The following is a 20,122-nucleotide window of genomic DNA, read 5'->3' on the forward strand; positions in this document are numbered from 1 at the left end:
TAGGAACTCTACTGACTAGCAAATACAAATTTTTTTTTAGTAAGAAGGAACTCTACTCACGAGCAAATACTAACATTTTTTCTAGAAAAAGCAACTTTACTGACGAGCAAATTTTACGATTTTCAGAAAAAAAGAAACTCTACAGACAAGCAAATTTTAAAATTTTTAGCAAAAAAGGAAACTCTGCCGACGAGCAAATTCTGATATTTTTAGAAAAAGGAACTCTACTGACGAGCAAATTCTGGAATTTGAAACAAAAAAATTCTACTGACGAGCATATTGTAATATTTAAAAAAAAGAGCTCTACTGACATAAAAATACTAAAATTTTTAGAAAAAAGAAACTACTGACGAGCAAATACCAATTTTCTTTTAGTAAATTGGAACTCTACTGACGAGCAAATAGTAACATTTAGAAAAAAAGAAACTCAACTGATGAGCAAAAACTAATTCTTTTTTTTTTAAGCAAAACAGGAGATCTACTGATGAGCAAATACCAACATTTTTTTAAAAAAGGAACTCTACTGATGAGCAAATACTAACATTTTTAGAAAAAAAAAGAAACTCAACTGAGAAGCAAATTTAAACATTTAAAAAAAAAAAGAACTCTACTGCTAAGCAAATACTGGCATTTCTTCTGAAAACGAAATAACTCTTCTAGTGAGCAAAATAAAATACAATTTTCAAAAATTAATAAGAGAAAAATATCATAAAATAAAAAGACAACTGACAACCGAACTTTTGAAAAAAGCTTACATACAAAATATCACTTCAGAAAAAATTACAAGCAATTTAAGTGTAATATATTGGTACTAAAAAAAAACTAATTTAATTGTTTTAAGAGATCCAAAACGCTCTGAAAAATATATATATATATATATATATATATATATATATATATATTTTAAAATGTCCGAATTTGCTCATCAGAGATCTTTTTTCTTAGAAAATTACTTATCAGTAGAGTTCCTTTTTTGCTAAAACTGGAAGATTTTGCTCGTCGGTACAGTTCATTTTTTTTGTTAAAAAATTGTTAAATTTTGTCGTCGGTAGAATTCTTGTTTCTAAAAATATCTCAATTAGCTCATTAGTAGAGTTCGTGTTTTTTTTAAAAAAGGTCTCATCAATAGAATTTCTAATTTGTTAAAACTATATAAATTTGCAGAGTTCCTGTGTTTTTGAAAAAAAAAACAAGTCTGATTTTGCTCGCCAGTAGAGTTCTTTTTCTCCTAAACATTTGTGAATTTGCTCGTCAGTAGAGTTCTTTTTTCTAAAAATAAGAATTTGTTCAGTCGAGTTCGTTTTTTCTAAAAAAAAGTCTGATTTGCTCGTCGGTAGAATTCGTTTTTAATGAACATGTCTGGAGTTGCCCGTCAGTAGAGTTCTTTTTTTTTAAATGCCTGAAAATGCTGATCAGTAAAGTTCGTTTGTTTCTAAAAAACGTCTGAAATTGCTCATCAGTAGAGTTCATCAGATGATTCTTCTTTGCTAAAACTGTACGAATTTGTTCGTAAGTAGAGTTCCTTTTTTTTGAAAACAAAAAGTCTGATTTTGGCAGCCAGTAAAGTTCGTTAAATGTTTGAATTTGCTCGTCAAAGTTTTTTTTTCTAAAAATATCTCATTTTGCTCATAAATTGAGTTCCTTTTTTTCTAAAACTGTATGAATTTATTCGTTAGTAGAGTTCTTTTTCCAAAAATGTCTGAATCAGTAGTTTCTAATTTGCTAAAACTGTATAAATTTGTTTGCCGGTGGAGTTTTTTTTTTTTAAAAAAAAAAGAGAAAGTCTGAAAGTCAGTAGAGTACTTTTCTTTTCAAAAGAATGTCTGAATTTGATTATCAGTAAAGTTAGTTTTTTTTCTAAAAAACGTCTGAATTTGCTCGTCAATAGAGTTCTTTTTTCCTAAAAAAGTCTGAATTTGCTCGTCAGTAGAGTTCTTTTTTTCGAAAAATGTTTGAATTTGCTTGTCAGTAGAGTTCTTTTTTTCCGAAAGAAGTCTAAATTTGCAGAGTTCGTTTTCTTTTGATGTATTGGTTTCATAATTAGTAGAGTTCTTAATTTTCGTCGTTACGAATCAGAATTTAACAAAGTCAGACATAAGAAACATCCGCTCTAGTTTCATATTGTACATTTAAAAAAAAAAAAAAAAAAAGAAAAACAGCAAATCGGGTTTCTCTCTGCTTTAGAGATTAATAGTTTTATATTTAACTAATAATTTACTTTAGTTAATAATAGTTGACCCTCAACTTACAAATATTACGAATTACGGGCGTGACTCGGTCAATCGTATTACAAAATATTTATTTATACGAAACTACAAAACACAAAATCATAGTTATTTTTGTGGTAAACTGTACACTGTGTGAGAAAATAGTCGCGAAAGCTGCACCAGCTTGAACAACTTTAAGGGTAAGTTAAGGAGTTAATAGTAGATTTTTTACTATCCAATTATCTTACCTTCTTCAACGAGCATAACGCTCAAGTTCTGTCCATCGACCCAAAGCCATCCGATAAAGTTTCCGGCCTTGTCCATGCTGTCGATTTGAACTTGAACCTCACGTTGCATGCAACGCTCTTTAGTGAAGGATAGGGCTTCCTCTCCGTAGGGCTCCGCTTCTTGGGCAGGCGCTCCGTTTATGCCGGGTCGCGCGCCCCTCGGACACGAGATACCAGCTGAAAGAAAAAAAAAAAGATACATTAGATAAATTATAACTAGGAAATGCAATACCGGTTTACCGGTATACCGAATTACCGGTAAACCGCCCGATTTTTCGGCGGTATTTTTACCGGTATTTATTCCAAAAATACCGGTATTTTCGGTATTTTTACATAAGCGCTATTTGATACAACAAACAAATGTCAAATATTATCTCAACTCCTCATTAAATTGAATATTTGTTTGCTTTACTAAAGGCTTCATATCGTGTTACAATGAATAGAATTGGACTGATAGATAATGATGTTTGTTTACATCTTCTTATATATAAAAATGGATCGCAAAATGTGTTGGTAAGCGCATAACTCAACAACGCCTGGACCAATTTGACCAATTCTTTTTTTAAAATGTTTGTTGATGTCCAAGGATGGTTCTTACAGCGAGAAAAAATCGAATAATCGTCGGAAAAACCCTAAAAACAGTCCTTTTCTTTTTCACATACAAACGTTTTCTAACTAAAGCGTAGAATCAACTTGAGCTTTATTGCTATTATATGAAGTTCATATAAAATTACAAGCAATCACTGTATACTTCTCCCTAAAGGATTATTCGGATTTTGATAAATCTTTCTGAAGTTTGTTAAGGAAATGTTCTAGGATGCGTGTGATTATAAAGTACTGGGATATATGTGCAATATTGTAGAAATAATAGCTACTTTTACTAATCTTTCCACAATATTGTTTCGTAATTTGTAAAAATTTCACTGTATAATAACAAATGGAAAAGTAAAGATGAATAGATACAATTTGGCCCTCACGATAGCGATTAGGATGCAAAGATGCAATTTTGGATATCTTAAATAACAAAAAATCCAATTAATTTGATCCAACATGAAGTACCAGTGTAATGTTATGGTTATGGTTATGTTATACCGTTTAAAAGACTTCAATTTACAATATTGTGTGGGAATTGAGACTCATTTTATTTAAAGCACTTCTACATTTAACATCGCTCATATTATAAATGTATATGCATTTTGGCGTGAAGAGTAATTTAAAAAAACATAATTATTATTTTTAGGTCAACGGTAAATATTTGTATATTATATTAAAAAATTGTAAATATGGGTACAGGACAACGTCTGTCGGGTCATCTAGTCTTATATGAAAATGTAACGGTTTTTTAAGTGATATTTGAACCAAAATATTTTATATCATACAGATTACCCCTGCGTAATCTTTATTTTTTTTCTAACTTTAAACATAATAATTATGATAATTACTAAATATGTTTGCTTCTTATTACAATTGTGAAATATTATTTTTTGAAAACGTTTCGAAGTTTGAAAATACTATAGAAGCATCACATTGTTTTAAATAACAATACCCAACAATGATAGTAACTTATTATTAATCTCGACAAAATATCCGATCCTAAATTAGTGTAGAACAAGGGCGAGCAACCTTTTTAAGCCACGGGCCAATTTAAATTTTCAAAATTTTTGGCGGGCCGCACGTAATTTATATATATATTAGCTGACCCGGCGAACGTTTAGCTACGGAAAATATTTTTAGAAAATGATTAGTATAAGAAATGACTAATCCCAATATTATTACATTCAATTAATATAATTTTACCCACTGCAAACGCTAAAATACTAATAAATATCGGATAATTTACTCACTGCAAAGCTAAAATACTAACATCCATATTGTAATTGTTATACTCTGAAAAAAATTTCAGTTTTCTCTCAAAAACAGTTTTATCTCCTGATTTTAAAATTAAATTACTAATTTTTTTTGCTGAGATAGCTCCTTTTGTAAGACATTCAAAAACTATGTACTTCTTATGCACATCGAGAATTATTTGTACAATAGGATAAGCCTGCAAATCATTTAGTTTTATCGGTGGTGACCATTTCGTTACCATTTTTAAAATATTGCAGCGAATAAAGCAGATAAATTTAAGCTTTTTTTAGAAGCTCAAAAAAATCTTGATCGAATTTCAATAAAAATCGTTCGCAAAAAAGGCGATAATAGTTAACTGATCGATTACCGAGTTATATAAAAAATGATTGGACTACTAAAATGTTTATTATAAAAAAATAAAAATTTGGAGTTGTGTGTAGTTTTCCATTTCGCATAAAAAAATTGTTACGGCTGTACAAACCATGTAAAAATAAATTGCTTTATTTAATAAAATTGAAGCTTTTTCATAATCTCTGATAAAAGTCCGATCTAAAATTAAGTCAAAAGATGTATTGACTGAGCGAGGGAATAATGTAATTGCAACAAAATTACAAAATTGCCACAAGAAAAGAACAAAAATATAAAATTGAACAAAGTATGTGTTTCACATGATTTCGAGTGTATATTATAAGTGTTTATAAATATTAATACAAAATAAAAACCAATAATATTTAAAAGCACTGTTTTTTTATATAAGCTATTCAATATCAGCGCTTTTTTTTAGATTTTGTTCTTTATTTTAATTTTTTTAATGCGAAATGCAACGCGTATGCAGCTTTGATATGTTTTACTCACTTTGATAGGTGGTGAATTTTTATGAATTTTGTGGTTGAAATTAACCACAAGTTAATTAATTGGGTGTGTGACATGATTTCCAATGTACCTTTTACCGCTGAAGATAAATCTATAGTCAACATTGGGGCACAAAATATTAGAAAACATTTAAAAACCGGAACAATCTTCAATCTAGATTTTTTTCTGAATGAATTAATTATTATCCAGCGACTTTTCTTTTGTGGACCTGTGTAATTGTTCGGGCACACACGTACTTCCAAAAAAAGAATTTATCACAATTTGATTTGCGTTTTTTTTTCAAAAGCGAAAATTTCTCAGGCTGACATAAGATTTATAACAAAATTCGGTGTTTACTGAAAAAGTGCATTTTTTAAATCTATATTATTTTGCATGTTGAATTGCGAAGAAAACATTTACATGAAAACCGCAGTCTTGTTAGCTTTGAACATTTGGAATCACAATTAAAATTTGTTCACATTTTCTTTTTTTGAATATGAAAAGTGAAACACAAGATTCTGCAAAAGATATTATTCTTAATTACCAAAAAGCCGAAAGTAATAATATAATTCTTATTTCATATTCAAAAACAATCGTATTTCGTCATTTGAGTCGTATGCTCCTTTAAGCATTGCATCACTATTAGCTAACGTACTTTAGTATTGAAAATCGACATATTCAGGATCTAATAAAATATCTAGAAAAATAATCTGTTGTTGGGAAATGCTTGGCGGGCCGCAGAAAAATATCCGGCGGGCCGCGTGTTGCTCATCCTTGGTGTAGAAAAATATTTTTTTTAAAATATTGGAGACTATGATAATTTAACACATACAGTTTATTATAATAATGTAATATGCATGTAATATGATCTTTTAAGTTTTTGGTCTTTCTTACTCATAAGTTTGTTTTTGGTGAAAAGTACTCAATATACAGTAAAACCTCGCTTTACGCGGCAAGTGCGTACCGTGCAGTATGGGAACCGTGCTATAAGAAACTCATATTTAACATACAATTCAGGCTAATTCGTAGTGCGTTCTATGGAACCTTACATAGTGCAGTATGGGATCCGTGCTATGAGAGACTCACAGTTGGTCCAAATCGCACCATTTTTATCGTGCTGTACGGAGACCAAAAAATACAACTTGAAGTAGGAGTAATACGGACGAAATGACATGTAGGACATTGACACCTTATTCAAAAATTGGCGCGACGCAGTAGTCAGCTCAAACGTGTTCTTAGGCAGCTATTATATAATCAGGCATGTCTAAAAGATGAAAGTCGATAACAAAATTTACATCAATACTCTTTTGTACAACGAACTTATGGGCTGTTGACCAAATACCGCGTAATAAGAAGTCCGTGTAGACGGAGGGATGTCGGATTTTTAGCTCCGTGTAGTATGGGAACCGTGTACCCAGAGTGCCGTGTAAAGCGAGGGCCTACTGTACTCCATAGTGATAATGAATTAATTAAATTGGGTATAAATTTGTTAAATTATTATTTAAAAAAATAAATTTATTGTTTTATTTTATTGTTTAGTTGAATATAGTTGTTATATATACATTTGTTTATATTTGCACTATTAACTTTCAATTTTGTTCACGTTTGTTTAAGATAATAAAAATACCGGTAATTTACCGGTATTCCGGTTATAAAATGAAAAATTACCGAAATACCGGTATTGAAGTTTTCCATCGGTATTGCATTCCCTAATTATAACTAACAATAATAATTTACTCACATTGAATTTTATGATTTTATAATTTGTTCCATTAGTACACTGAGACAAAGTATATACAAAAATACGAGCCTCAAATCAAAATGGTTAGTTTAATGTACCACATTCATGAACGTATTGCAATTTATGTGTAACAATTCAATACTGCCTGTGAGATGTGGAATAAATATAATTCTTGTTTTTTATATTGATAGTCTTACCTAAGAGGAAGGTGACGAGGCAGGTTTCTTTCGGAATATATAGCCTTAGACGAGAACCGCTGGCGACAAATTCGACAACAGCCTCTGTCCTTTGGGCACGTTGCAATGAAGGCAGGTATTTTTTGGCTTTCGTTAGGTCCTGAAAATAGAAATAGAAACAATTTGTTTAAAAAAAAAATCTAGATGTGATGCAAAATGTGATGAAAAAAATATTGAACTTATAAAAGCATGCATTTTAAATGTATGCTTGTATAGTTATTGACAAATAGGTGGCACGAGTATTTAAAAATAGTAACAAAACTAATTCACAATTAAATTCTCCAATAGTCGAAAATCCATTACTGAAGTAAAACTTCCTTGAGCGCAAAGGGGTAATTTTACGACATGAAATTGTACGACATTTAAAAAAAGAACTATACTGACGAACATATTGAGACATCTTATATATAAGAATGAATCGAATAATTGCCAAGAAAACCCTAAAAACGGCCCTTTTCTTTTTGACATACAAACGTTTTATGCAATTATATAAAGTTGATATTAAATTACAAGCACTCACTGTATACTCCTCCTGAGCGATTATTCGGATTATGAGAAATCTTTCTGAAGTATGCTAAGGAAATTTTCCAGAATGTATGTGATTATAAAGTACAGGGATGTATATGCAATATTGTAGAAATAAATGAAAAAAAAAATGCAAAAAACGTCATCTCATTGTTTTTTCGACATATTTCAATTTACTGAACAATATTAAAATATGTATAACAAATTTATGATCATGAATAAGAAAAATGAAATGTCTACATTATTATTGCCAAAAAGCAGTTGAGATATGCCAGAAATTAAAATAATATAAAATATAGTATATGTATGGTACAATGAATGATACACATATGAACAAGATATGACAAATTATTTCACTTAAAATATGAAATTAAGTATTAATCAGGGCCGGTCCTACCTTTAATGCGATGCATGCAAAAAATACGAGCGCACGCCTTAGGAGGCGCCAACACGAGATTCGTATATTATATTTTTAATATATTTCTTTTTTAATAATAATTTCTTTGCATTTTTTTTACTAATCTTTCCACAATATTTTTAAAATTAGTAAAAATTTCACTTTGTAACAACAAATGGGAAAGCGAAGATGAATACATACAATTCGGCCCTCACGATATCGACTAAGAGTAGTACAAGATGTAATTTTGGATATCTTTAATAATAAAAAATTAAATTAATTTAATCCAACATGAAGTATCAGTGTAATGTTGTGGTTATGGTTATGTTATACCGTTTAAAAGACTTCAATTTCCAATATATTAGTGTGGGAATTGAGACTCATTTTATTTAAATGCAGCTCTACATTTAACATCGCTCATATTATAAATGTATATGCATTTTGGCGTGAAGAGCAATTTAAAAAACAATAATTATTGATTAATTCTGGCACATCTCAGCTGCTTTTTGGCAATAATAATGTAGACATTTAATTTTTCTTATTCATAACCAAAAATTTATTATACATATTCTAATATTGTCTAGGTTCATGAGTAAATTGAAATTTTTGGCAGATGATAGTTTTTATTTCTTTTCAATGCAAACAATGACATGTCGTTTCTTGCATTTTTTCCCATTTATTTCCACAATATTGCACATACATCCCAGTACTTTATAATCACATACATCCTAGACGTAGTGTATCCTAGAAAATTTCCTGAACATACTTCAGAAAGAATCATCAAAATCCGAATAATCGTTTATGAGGAGTATACAGTGAGTGCTTGTAATTTAATATGAACTTTATATAATAGCATTAAAGCTCAAATCAATTCTACGTTTGTATGTGAAAACGTAAAGAGCTGTTTTTAGGGTTTTCCAGGCAGTTATTCAATTTTTTCTCGCCTTCCTTTCTTGGACAAAGATTTTAAAAAAAGAATTGGCCAAATTAGTCATTATTGAGTTATGCGCTTACCAACACATTTTGCGTTTATTTTTATATATAAGAAAGATTATTTAAATCCCACATGCAATAAATTTGTAACTTAATTACCTATACATTAACATAAGTCTTGTTTTTATAAAAATGTACACCACTTTCCAAATCAAAAAAGTAATCGAGTACAATTTCTTCATAGAAAGCGGCATGTATTAATATACCTGGTGTATGCAATACAGATTTCTACGGAATCAAAAAATGTATGAATAAGCCAGGCATCAGTTACAAAATAAAAATAATCTAATAAAAAATATTTAGAATAATTTATGTACTAATTCTCGGATAAAATAGTTACCGGTCTCTTATGCATTAAGGGGGTATTCTAGTGTAGAAATTCAAAAAAATCGATTTTTTTTTATTTCATATTTTCAAAGTTTAACTATCTAAGAATATGGGTACATGAAGGTTTTTGAAAATTTGAATCATTTTCGGAGATATAGGCATTTTACTGACTCGGTCTCCATACTGGTTTGGCTTCACGCAAAACTTTAAATGCGTTTTTCTCAGAACTTACTTTTTCAGTACTCTTGTCACGATTTCTGGATTTCTACTCGACCAATTTATTTGAAATTTTCAGAGGGTCTTGTTTATAGATCTATCTATAGTCTGAACTAGAATCATCCCGAAATTCCTATTTTTAATATTTTAAAAAATTCGAGAAACTCAAAAAAAACAGTAAAAAAAACTTTTTTTCAAACAGTCGCCAATTTGTGAAAAAAATTGTTTTTACTCATCGCTAGTTCGGGCGATTGCGACATCATTGTAGATTAATAATCTTTTTATTTTTTGCATTTCCGATGGCTATGAGGGCTGAAATCATGTCAAGACTGAGGTGCCAATTTTTTGAGACCACCCACTTCATCAACTGCCAGTTTTTACAATTTTCAACTTTTATATTTTTTAATTTTTGTTTTGTATTTTAATAATATTAATAAACAAGTGGTAAAAAAAAATAGATATTAAAAACATTCATTGCTTTCTTTTACGACACTTTAAAAATGACCTAAAATTCATCGATCTACACTAGAATACCCCCTTAAACAATTTATTGCACTTATTGGAACATATGCGTTCCAATCGAACTAATGTTATACTTGTACCATTTGGAGATTAGATAAAACATATCCGTGACTACTAGTGGATAATGTACAAGAGACTACTATCTATTTTATCCAAAAATTTACCAATCTATGTATGACTTTCAACAGACTCACCCCAGAGAGATCGGCGACACGTTGTGCAGACGACTCCTTCTTGGCATGGACGCCCTTTTGGCTCTTGATAGCCTTCGTTTCGGCTGCCAAAAGGTCATCGTAGTGACTGCTTCGTTGGTCATCGTCTTGTCTGTATCTGACGACCGTTGCAAGCCCTTTGGCGACCATCGCTTCGGCGACATTGCTAAAAGATAAAGGATTGATGATTAAAAAATTTGGTATACCGTTAAAATATTAGGTTGTCAAATATCTCCCTTCCGCTTTTTTGCTCTTGGTTTATAATACAAAAAGGCGGAAGGCAGATATTTGACAACTTAGTTATTTTATTAGTTAACCCTTTCGCTTGACGACCTGTGTGTACGAGTGTGAACCATTGCTCTGACGAAGAGAACCTCACGTTTACACTTATAAGATTTCGCATGGTGATAGAGTTAATAATCAAACCGAATATTTTAAGAAGTTATAGGCCTGTGAGGAGTGGTTAAATTATAAAAAATAAATAAACGTTTGAAAGGTAGGTTGCTTCGCTATATACACGATGGCCTAATTAGGGGGCGACAAAAATTAAAAATAAAATTACTGTACACATACTTTCCAAAGAAATATAAGTCTAAATTATAAGTCTAGGATTATATGTCATCGTTAATATCGTCCATAAGCGAAACTATAATATCAATCAGTTTGCGATAAAATAGCATTTTAAAGGACTTGATCTTGCTTTGTCAGTAGAGTTCTCTAATCTTATAATTACATATTAGGTTGTCAAATATCTCCCTTCCGCTTTTTTGCTCTTGGTTTATAATACAAAAGGCGGAAGGGAGATATTTGACAACCTTATATATAATTATATAATATAATTATAATTTGTGAATGCCTAAGAGATATATCGACTGAAAGAATAACACTACAAACAAACATATTCAGCCATTTTTTCCCAAAAAAAACTGAAGTTGCGATTTTTTTAAACAAAAGGAAGATAATATACAAAGTGTCTTTTCTGTCTTTCTGTCTTTTTTTTTTCAATAAAAGAAACTCTACTGATAGGCATATTCAAATATTAAAAATATGAAGTTTACTGACAAGCAAATTATGACATTTTTAAAAAAAAACGACATAAACTCTACAGGCGAGCAAAGTTTAACATTTTTTTTAAATATGAACTGACGGTCAAGTTTGGGAAAAAAAGAACCTTACTGATAAGCAAACTGACATTTTTAGAATAAAAAGAACTCTACTGACGAGCGAATTGAGACACTTAAAAAAATGAAAGAAAAAACATACTATTTTAAATAAAAGGAACAGTACTTATGAGCAAATTCCAACAATTACTGGCTACTGACCAGCAAATACTGACGAACTCTACTGACTCAAATATATGAAGTGCAAGGAAAATATATATCGACTAAAAAAAGAACTCGACTGACGGGCTATATATTCAAATATTTAGTGAAAGGAACTCTATTGACGAGTTAATTTTGATATTTTTATGGTAAAAATTAACTCTACGGACGAGAAAATTCAGACATTTCTTTTAAAAAAAAAACTGAAAATCCGACTTTTTTAATTAAAAGGAAATATATAATAATTTATTAATTTTAGAAAAAAAAAGAACTCTACTGACAAGGAAATTGGCATCTTCAGAAGAAAAAAAACTGAGTAAAAAGCGATATTTTGACTTTATTAAATAAAAGTAATAACTACTGATGAGCAAATTCCGACGATGTTAGAAAAAAAGGAATCTACTGACCAGCAAATTTTGATAATTTTTTTTATTAAAAAAATGAACTTTGACTATTTAAACTGTATTTAAAATATATGAAGTATCCAAAAAAATACATATCGACTAAAAAAAAAGAATTCCACTGACTTTTAGAAATTCAAATAATGAAAAAAACTAAAAGACGAGTTAATTTTTATATTTTTAGGGAAAAAATGAACTCTACTGACGAGCAATATCTGACATTTTTTTAAAAAAAGAAATAATCTGAAATTCATACTTTTTTTATGAAAAGGAACTCTGCTGACGAACAAATTCAGATTTTTTTTTTTTTTTTTTTAAAAAAAGAAGATCTGAAATTGGTACTTTTTTTGAAGATATGGAACACTACTGATGAGCAAATCTGATACTTTTTGAAAAAAAAAACTGACAACTTTTTTAAGATAGTCATTTTTTTTAAGGAAACTAACCTTACTGACTAGTAATTTCAGAAATTATTAAAAAAAAAACTACTGACGGGCAAAATAAAAATTATTTTTTAACAATCAACAAAGAGTAAAATATTACATAAAACAAAAGGTCTCACATAAAACAAAACTCTACTGACAAAAACTTTTAGAAAAAAGCTTCCATACAAAATGTTATTATACTTAAAAAAAATAATCTACTGACTAGCAAATTCGGTGCAATATAGACAATGATAAAAAGGGAGCAAAACTGAAATAATGGAAAAAGGACTTGAATTTTTGTCGACATTTCGGTTACAACACACGGATGCATTGTTGTAACAAGATAAAATATATGCTATAGGCCTATGAGAAATGGTTAATTTGTAAAAATAAATTTGTAAAATAAAATAAAATAGGTAAAAGTTTTAAAAAATAAGCCACGCGCAATATAGTGCGTCTATTTACATTTTTCCCAAAACTTCATAAAAAAGTATAACTAAACCTTTGTTCACAGACCTATAATATTATATTGTGTTGATGTCTATTATCTCGTACAACAGTGTCATCACTCCTCGCAGCGAAAATGATTAAATATGTGCCTGGAATAATGCTGCAGACTATTTTGTATTCGTAAATAGCCTTAAATTGGAGCAAAATCCAAGAGCATTTTTTAATTTACCACAGAACTACCGTGCATAGCACTAGACGTATCGTGAATGCACAACCTAACTGTGGTGGTTGAACACTACGTCAATAGTTATTGTAAAAAAAAAATCAATTCCTTAATAAAGCACATCAGCATTAGTAAATCTATTTCCACTTACACGTTCGAGATGGTGACCGTACAGCAGCACTTCTCTGGGAAATTGTCTCTGGAGGGTTGTATGTAATCTACTGTTACGTTGACCTTCTTGCCGATGAGCTTCTTTCGAAGAAACTCACGAGCCTCGTACATCCATGGAATGTCGTACAGGGGTCGGAAGTTTTTAGGGCGGGTGGGCAGCTTACCTTCTTCGTCGGCGACTCTATAAAAAGATAATAGAAAATTGATTAGGTGTAAAGGGCAACTTTCATTAAGACAAGCTGCAAAAAGTAAGGTTGACAATACGTGAAAGTCAAATTTGTCCCGGATTTAGATGTTCTGTCGCGGATTTTCCAGGCTTTCAAAAAGTATAGGTATAAATTGAAATTTTTTTATTTGATAACAAATCGGATTTTATTTACATTTTTCTCCTATGTATTTTTCTCTAAAAAGTTCTTAGTATACTAAATTCCATACAAATATTGCATTTCTTCAGATATCTCGCGTAGTAAGTACGCTGAAATCTCATTATGGAAAGTAGTATAGTGCAGAACAAACGAACATACTATACTTGTTTCCATACAACATTTAAATTTTGACAAATATTCTGCAAAGTGTGTGTGAGGAGATATTTTTTTAGAAATTAATACAGCATTTAAATATAGAGTTTTCGTTTGGTCGTCAGTTTTGAAAGAATAAATCTAAGTTTACTCGTCAGTAGCGTTTCTTTTACTTTCTTTAAATCACAAAAAGAGTTTGCTCATCAGTAGAGTCCTTTTCGTTCAAAATAAAGATCTTTTTTATATCGCCAGTGGAGTTCCTCTTTGTTCCTGGTCAATATTTTTGATAAAATAAATTTTAGTTTGCTTGTTAGTAGAGTTTCTTTTACTTTCTTTAAATCACAAAAGAGTTTGCTCGTCAGTGGAGTCCTTTTCGTACAAAATGTCGATTTTTTTATATCGCCAGTAGGATTACTTTTTGTTCCTGGTCAATATTTTTGATAAAATAAATGTTAGATTGCTCGTCAGTAGAGTTCCTTTTCTTTTTGTGTGTCTGGTCAATATTTAAAAACATTTTAGTTTGCTCGTCAGTAAAGTTCTTTTTATTTATATTAGCTAATATTTTTAATAAAATGAATTTTAATTTGTTCGTCAGTATAGTCCTTTTTATTCCAAATAAATAAAAAAATGTTATGAAGCAATAATGTATTCGATTTTGCTCATCAGTAGAGTCCTTTTGTTTCTGTAAATATTTAATATGGAATAATTTACTTTTATAGTGTTTTGCTATTTTTGATAAAATATTTCAAGTCAATATTTTAGATGTAAAAATATAGTGTTTGGCTAATATATTGTAATTAATCGTCAGTAGTCTTCTTAATTATTTTTATATTGATTGTCAGTAGAGTTCTCTTTTGTCCAATGATATTTGGCGTATTAAAAATCAATTTGCTCATTAGTAGAGTTTAATAAAAAAAAAATATAAGTTAATAAAAAAATAAAAATTCTACTTACAAACAAAATATTTAAAAAAACTACACTAATTAAAAAAAAATAAAAACTGACTTTATTTTAAATACATTCTTGTGACATTTGAAAAAAAGAACTCCACTGACGAGTAAATACACAAAAATTGTGTGTTTTTTTATCTCGTTTCAGATATATTTTCAAGAAGATTCCCAACAAACTACGCACTCAAGACCACCATAAGACCGCTGGAAGTTAGGTACACAATTGTTAAATTGAATAATTAAATTAATCAATCAATGTTTGTTTCAGAATTGTCGACAACTTTCCAAGAAGATTGCCAGAAATCCTGCTCAAGACAAAATAGGACCAACGGAAAACCACTACCAAATTCGACAATACGTGCAAAAATGAAGTGAAGTGAAGTGAAAGTGTGAGAAAAGACTCTGCTTATATTGTGTAATTATTATTAGATATTTACTCATATTGTATTATTGTTATTGTATTATTAGTCTTCAGTTAAGATCAAGTTAACGGGCATTTTCACGTATTTTTTTAGGGTTATTCGCGTAATTTTGGTTGGTGTATTTACGTTAAAATTTTCGGTCGTATATTTTTTGGGGTTATTCGCGTATTTTTGTTTAGAGCTCAAACTGGGTGGCGTGTGGAGGAACCTTTCTTTCATTTTTCGCGCTTTTCTTTAAAACCTAAATTAATAATTACAAATCACAAAATGATTTGTCCTTAAGCTTCATAGGCTGGGCACCTATGGAGTTTTTTTTCAGTGTTTACATGGTGGATCGAGGGGGGTACATCATGTAAATACTTTTTTTTTGTAAATTTACGATCTCCGTTTTAATGCTAAAATATAATTTCTATATTAATAGTTTCTTCATCACGAGAGGTTCTTTCGCTTTTAAATATCGAAATTGTTGGGTTTACATTAGGTCATATCGCGGGGTTCTTTTCGCGTTACATTCGTGTCAGTTAGGTATAATTAGCTTATAAGTTAGGTATAATTAGTTTATAAGTTAGTTTAGGTGGATTAGGGCTGCACAATTGTGTGGCGACACCACATTAAAAAAAACGCGCCCGGCAACTCTACCTCCTGGGTGGCGTGGAAAGGAGTTGCATCTAGTTATAAGTACAATTGTTATAATTAAAATATTTAGATAAATATTTTAATTAATTTTTATAAAAGAATCTGTATATATATACAAAATAATGTCAAAATGTCTTGAATAAAGATTATCAAATTAATCTTTGCTTATTAATTTGTTAAATACTTGTGAATTTTTTACAGAAGTTTATAGAAGTATCAGACTTTTTTCAGAAACAAATAATATCCTTCATTAATAACTGATCACAAAAAAGGACTAAATTATTAGTTCAGAAAACTGACCTTTACTCAAGAGCAAAATTGAATAAACTATCAAAAACTGAACAAATTCAGTAAAAAAAATATTTTTTAGAAGTTCATAAAAGGAACTCTACGGACAAGCAATTATAGAAAATTGTGTAAAATATTGAATGAAAAAAAAAAACGAAAAAACTAAGCAAATTTTAGCTCAACACACCTTAGTAAATTTGATTCTCTGGCAAAAACGGGAAGTTTACAATACATACAATAATAATATCGAATAATAATAAATATTATTTTAAAAATAATGTTTCATTAGTACACTAAGGCAGAGTATATAACAAATACAAGCCTCAAAAAATTAATGAAATAATGTACCACATTCATGAACGTATTGCAATTTATGTGTAACAATTCAATACTGCCTGTGAGATGTGGAAATATATGAATAAAACCATACAACTGATATTAAATGCATAAAACTGTTTATATTAAAATACGCAATTTAAATTTCGCGCGCACGGTGTGAACTGTCAAAACCACGCGTTAATACTAGCCAACTTCATTGTAATAATACATGCGGCATTTTGTGCAATGCACATGGAGCTAGCTCTATTTTACATCAACTGTCTTTATCTGCACATCAAAGAAAATAAATAATTCAATACTGACTGAGATGTGGAAATGAATAAATAAAACCGTATTACTAATATTTGCTGGAGAAAATTGTTTATAAAAAATACAAAATTCAAATTTCGCGCGCGTGGTTTCAACTGTCAACGAACACCGCGCCAACTTCACATCAATAATCCATGCAGCGTTTTGTGCAAAGGCACATTGTGCTCTCTTTTACATCAACCATCATAATGAACAATTATAATGATATTTATATTATTTAAAAATATTTATTTATATTATATAAAAATATTTATTTATATTATATAAAAATATTTTATATAACCATCATAATGAACAATTATAAATACAAAGACTTTCCTTACCGGCCAGGTTCCTTAGGTGGTCTGATCGAAGACAAGAACACCTTCTTGACCGAGCCGTTGCTCAACCTCAGGTTGAGAGCATCACCGTTGAAGACTTCGATGACAGTTCCTACAAACTCACGTTCTTTACCAGAGACCACTGGACCAGCACTCTGGTAGTCCTTCCAGACACGTATCCTCTTGTTCTTGGCATCACGTTCGGCTGCACGTAACTTATCAGCACCTGGCGGAAAAAGACAAATAAATAAATAATAATAACAAATAATTAAAATAATAGACAAATAATTAAATTAAAAATAAATGATAGGTTTGATATTTACATTTTGATAAATATTTTTGCTGATGCATTGCTTAAACAATCAATAAATATATTTTAATTTTTATATTTTGACACAATGCATTTGTTTAAAGCATTTATTATTTTATTAAAAATTTGTTCCATTAGTACACTGAGACAAAGTATATACAAAAATACGAGTCTCAAATCAAAATGGATAGTTTAATGTACCACATTCATGAACGTATTGCAATTTATGTAGAACAATTCAATACTGCCTGTGAGATGTGGAAATTTACAAGTAATATTGATGAAATTACTGTAAACTAATATTCAATGGTTATTTTATGATAAAAACGGATTCTACTGACGTGCAATTTCGGAAATTATTGGTGAAATGTCATTTAATAACAGTGGAAGATTCTTACAAAGAAAAAAACTTGCACTGGCGAGAAACTTAAAGAAAAAGAAAAGGAACTGTACTGACAAACCAGAAGAGCTAGATTGCTCGTCGATAAGTTTGTTTTCTTTTTGTTTTAGTTTGGTCATCAGTAGAGCCCTTTTTTTTTTTTAATTTGCTCGTTAGTAGAATCCTCTACTATTTTCTTTCTCAATTCAGTAAGTTCAATAAGACCATGATGTATATTGCCAAAAAAAATACATAAAAATCGGCTTAATTTTTTCTTCAACAGTTAATAACAAGAAAACGGCTCTAATTTCTATCTAATATCTTTCTAACAGTTTTTAATTTTTTAAAATCGATTCGGTAGTTTGAGCTTAAATATGAACGAAAAGTTAAACACTTTTTTTTCAAATTACAAAGAAACAGCTCGGCCGATCGTCCGACAAAACTGAGAAACGATAATCCTCATCGAGATACATCAAATGATTCAAATGGTTTTAAAATTTCTGAAATCGGTTCAGGCGTTTTTGAGCAAACGTGGATGAAAGTTCTAATTTTGACAAGTGCCAAAAGAACGATACTAATTTTTGCAAACTTTGATGAATTTTTAAAGCTAAACGAGTTGTCGTATGGCTGTAATATTTTCGGTATGATCTAAAAGGCTATGGTATCTACCGTCAAAAAAATAATCATAAAAATCGTCTAATTTTTCTAAAAAAAAAAAAACTATATTACAAGAAAATGGCCCGGCCGATCTTTACCAAAAACTAATCAGCACGATTCCCAATCAATATCTTTCGAACGGTTTTTGAATTTTCAAAATCGATTCAGAATTGCGGGCTAAAACTGAAAAATTTTTTCACTTTTCTGCGATTTATAAAGAAACGGCTAAACCGATCGTCGCACAAAACTGACTACCAATTGTCCTCATCGAGACACATCGAATGGCTTTTAAATCTTTTGAAATCGGTCCAGCCGTTTTTGAGAAAACGTCGATTTACGGCAAAAAACCTGTTCACGTACACACACATACTTTTGCTCCAAATTTGGTCTCATTCGATTCAGAATGGCTTGAAACTTCGAGAAAACATAAAATTAGCGAATCGGATTTTTTGATGAAAACAAACTTCCTTCGGGACGTTAAAAATCCTATATACAAATAGAACGTACAAACTTATGAGCGTTATGAAATTAAAAATCTTTGGAAATGCAACATGGCTGCTAAAAAAACTCTATAATAGCATTAATTGTTTAACTCAACCTTGTTGAAAATCGCATTAGAAGTTGCACTTCGACACCTTAAATCAAGGCTTCTTAAACTATGGGTCGCGACCCCAAATGGAATCGGGTAAAAAATTCTGGATCGCAAAAGATTTTATCAAATGTAATCATTTTATAATATCACGTCTATATTTTTGTATGATTTACAACTAATTCAGCATGTGTATATTACCTAATGGATAAAACATCTAAAAATATTCATTTCTTTTTCTTTTAGATTTGTGTGGGGTCGTCAAGAAACTCGCAATTATAAATGGTGTCACGAATAAAAAGAGTTTAAAAAGCCCTGCCTCAAACAACTTTTTAGGTTTAACAAAATCTTTCACCCATCTTTTCCTCAACTTACCGGTTTTCATGAAGGCAATCGACCAGTCGACGCACTTGGCAAATCCGTCCCGAAGCAGCGCCTCCGCGATGTTTTCCTTTCGGATGGAGAATGGTGCCAACAAAATTGTTATTGTTGACCGACTCCAAAACGATTTGGACGTCTCTCTGTAGAAGGCGGGATTCGACATAGTAGCGGGCCTCTTCGGCGTAGGGCACGACGGCCGACGTGTCTGGACGCCCGTCGTTGTCCAACTTGAAACCTGGACACTGGGAGAAAAAGATTAATACATATAGAATAAAATATACTGCGATTACCCAGACTTGAGATACGAGTCGCCAAAGGCGCGGTGCTTTGATATACGAGCATAATTCGAGATACGAGCTTTGAGCGAGTTGCTGTATATTAATAATTAGTGCAGTAAACGGAGCGTTTCAGGTCTGATTTTTTTACTGTGCTCCGAATTGAATGAAATTTTGGAATTAGGTTCATCTTACCCTCAAACAATTCGGGTTGCGCCATCGGCCCCCGGGGGGATAACACCCCTTCCCAATTGTGTAATTACATTTTTTCAAAATAACGTCGGAAATCGATAGGAGAACTAATAAGAAAAAAATGTCAGTTTTTCAAAAAAAACTAATACTTTTCAAGTTACTGGCCATTAAAGATTCATATATTTTTGGCGTTTTTCTTCGT

General features: G+C 30.5%; 1 protein-coding gene across 1 annotated transcript in view; it reads right to left on the minus strand.

Moving 5' to 3' along the window:
- LOC113377222 (staphylococcal nuclease domain-containing protein 1-like) overlaps positions 1 to 20,122 on the minus strand; it is a 50,455-nt gene that overhangs the window by 12,037 nt on the left and 18,296 nt on the right. The window contains 7 exon segments of the mRNA XM_026617459.1: positions 2,456 to 2,671; positions 7,133 to 7,271; positions 10,346 to 10,529; positions 13,336 to 13,536; positions 17,141 to 17,363; positions 19,448 to 19,520; positions 19,522 to 19,695. Of these exon segments, the coding sequence (XP_026473244.1) occupies positions 2,456 to 2,671; positions 7,133 to 7,271; positions 10,346 to 10,529; positions 13,336 to 13,536; positions 17,141 to 17,363; positions 19,448 to 19,520; positions 19,522 to 19,695 (1,210 nt within the window).

The sequence above is a fragment of the Ctenocephalides felis genome, unplaced genomic scaffold, assembly GCF_003426905.1.
Source record: "Ctenocephalides felis isolate EL2017-DRISC unplaced genomic scaffold, ASM342690v1 CF-g0.4_SCAFFOLD_01886, whole genome shotgun sequence".
In the NCBI taxonomy this organism is placed as follows: domain Eukaryota; kingdom Metazoa; phylum Arthropoda; class Insecta; order Siphonaptera; family Pulicidae; genus Ctenocephalides; species Ctenocephalides felis.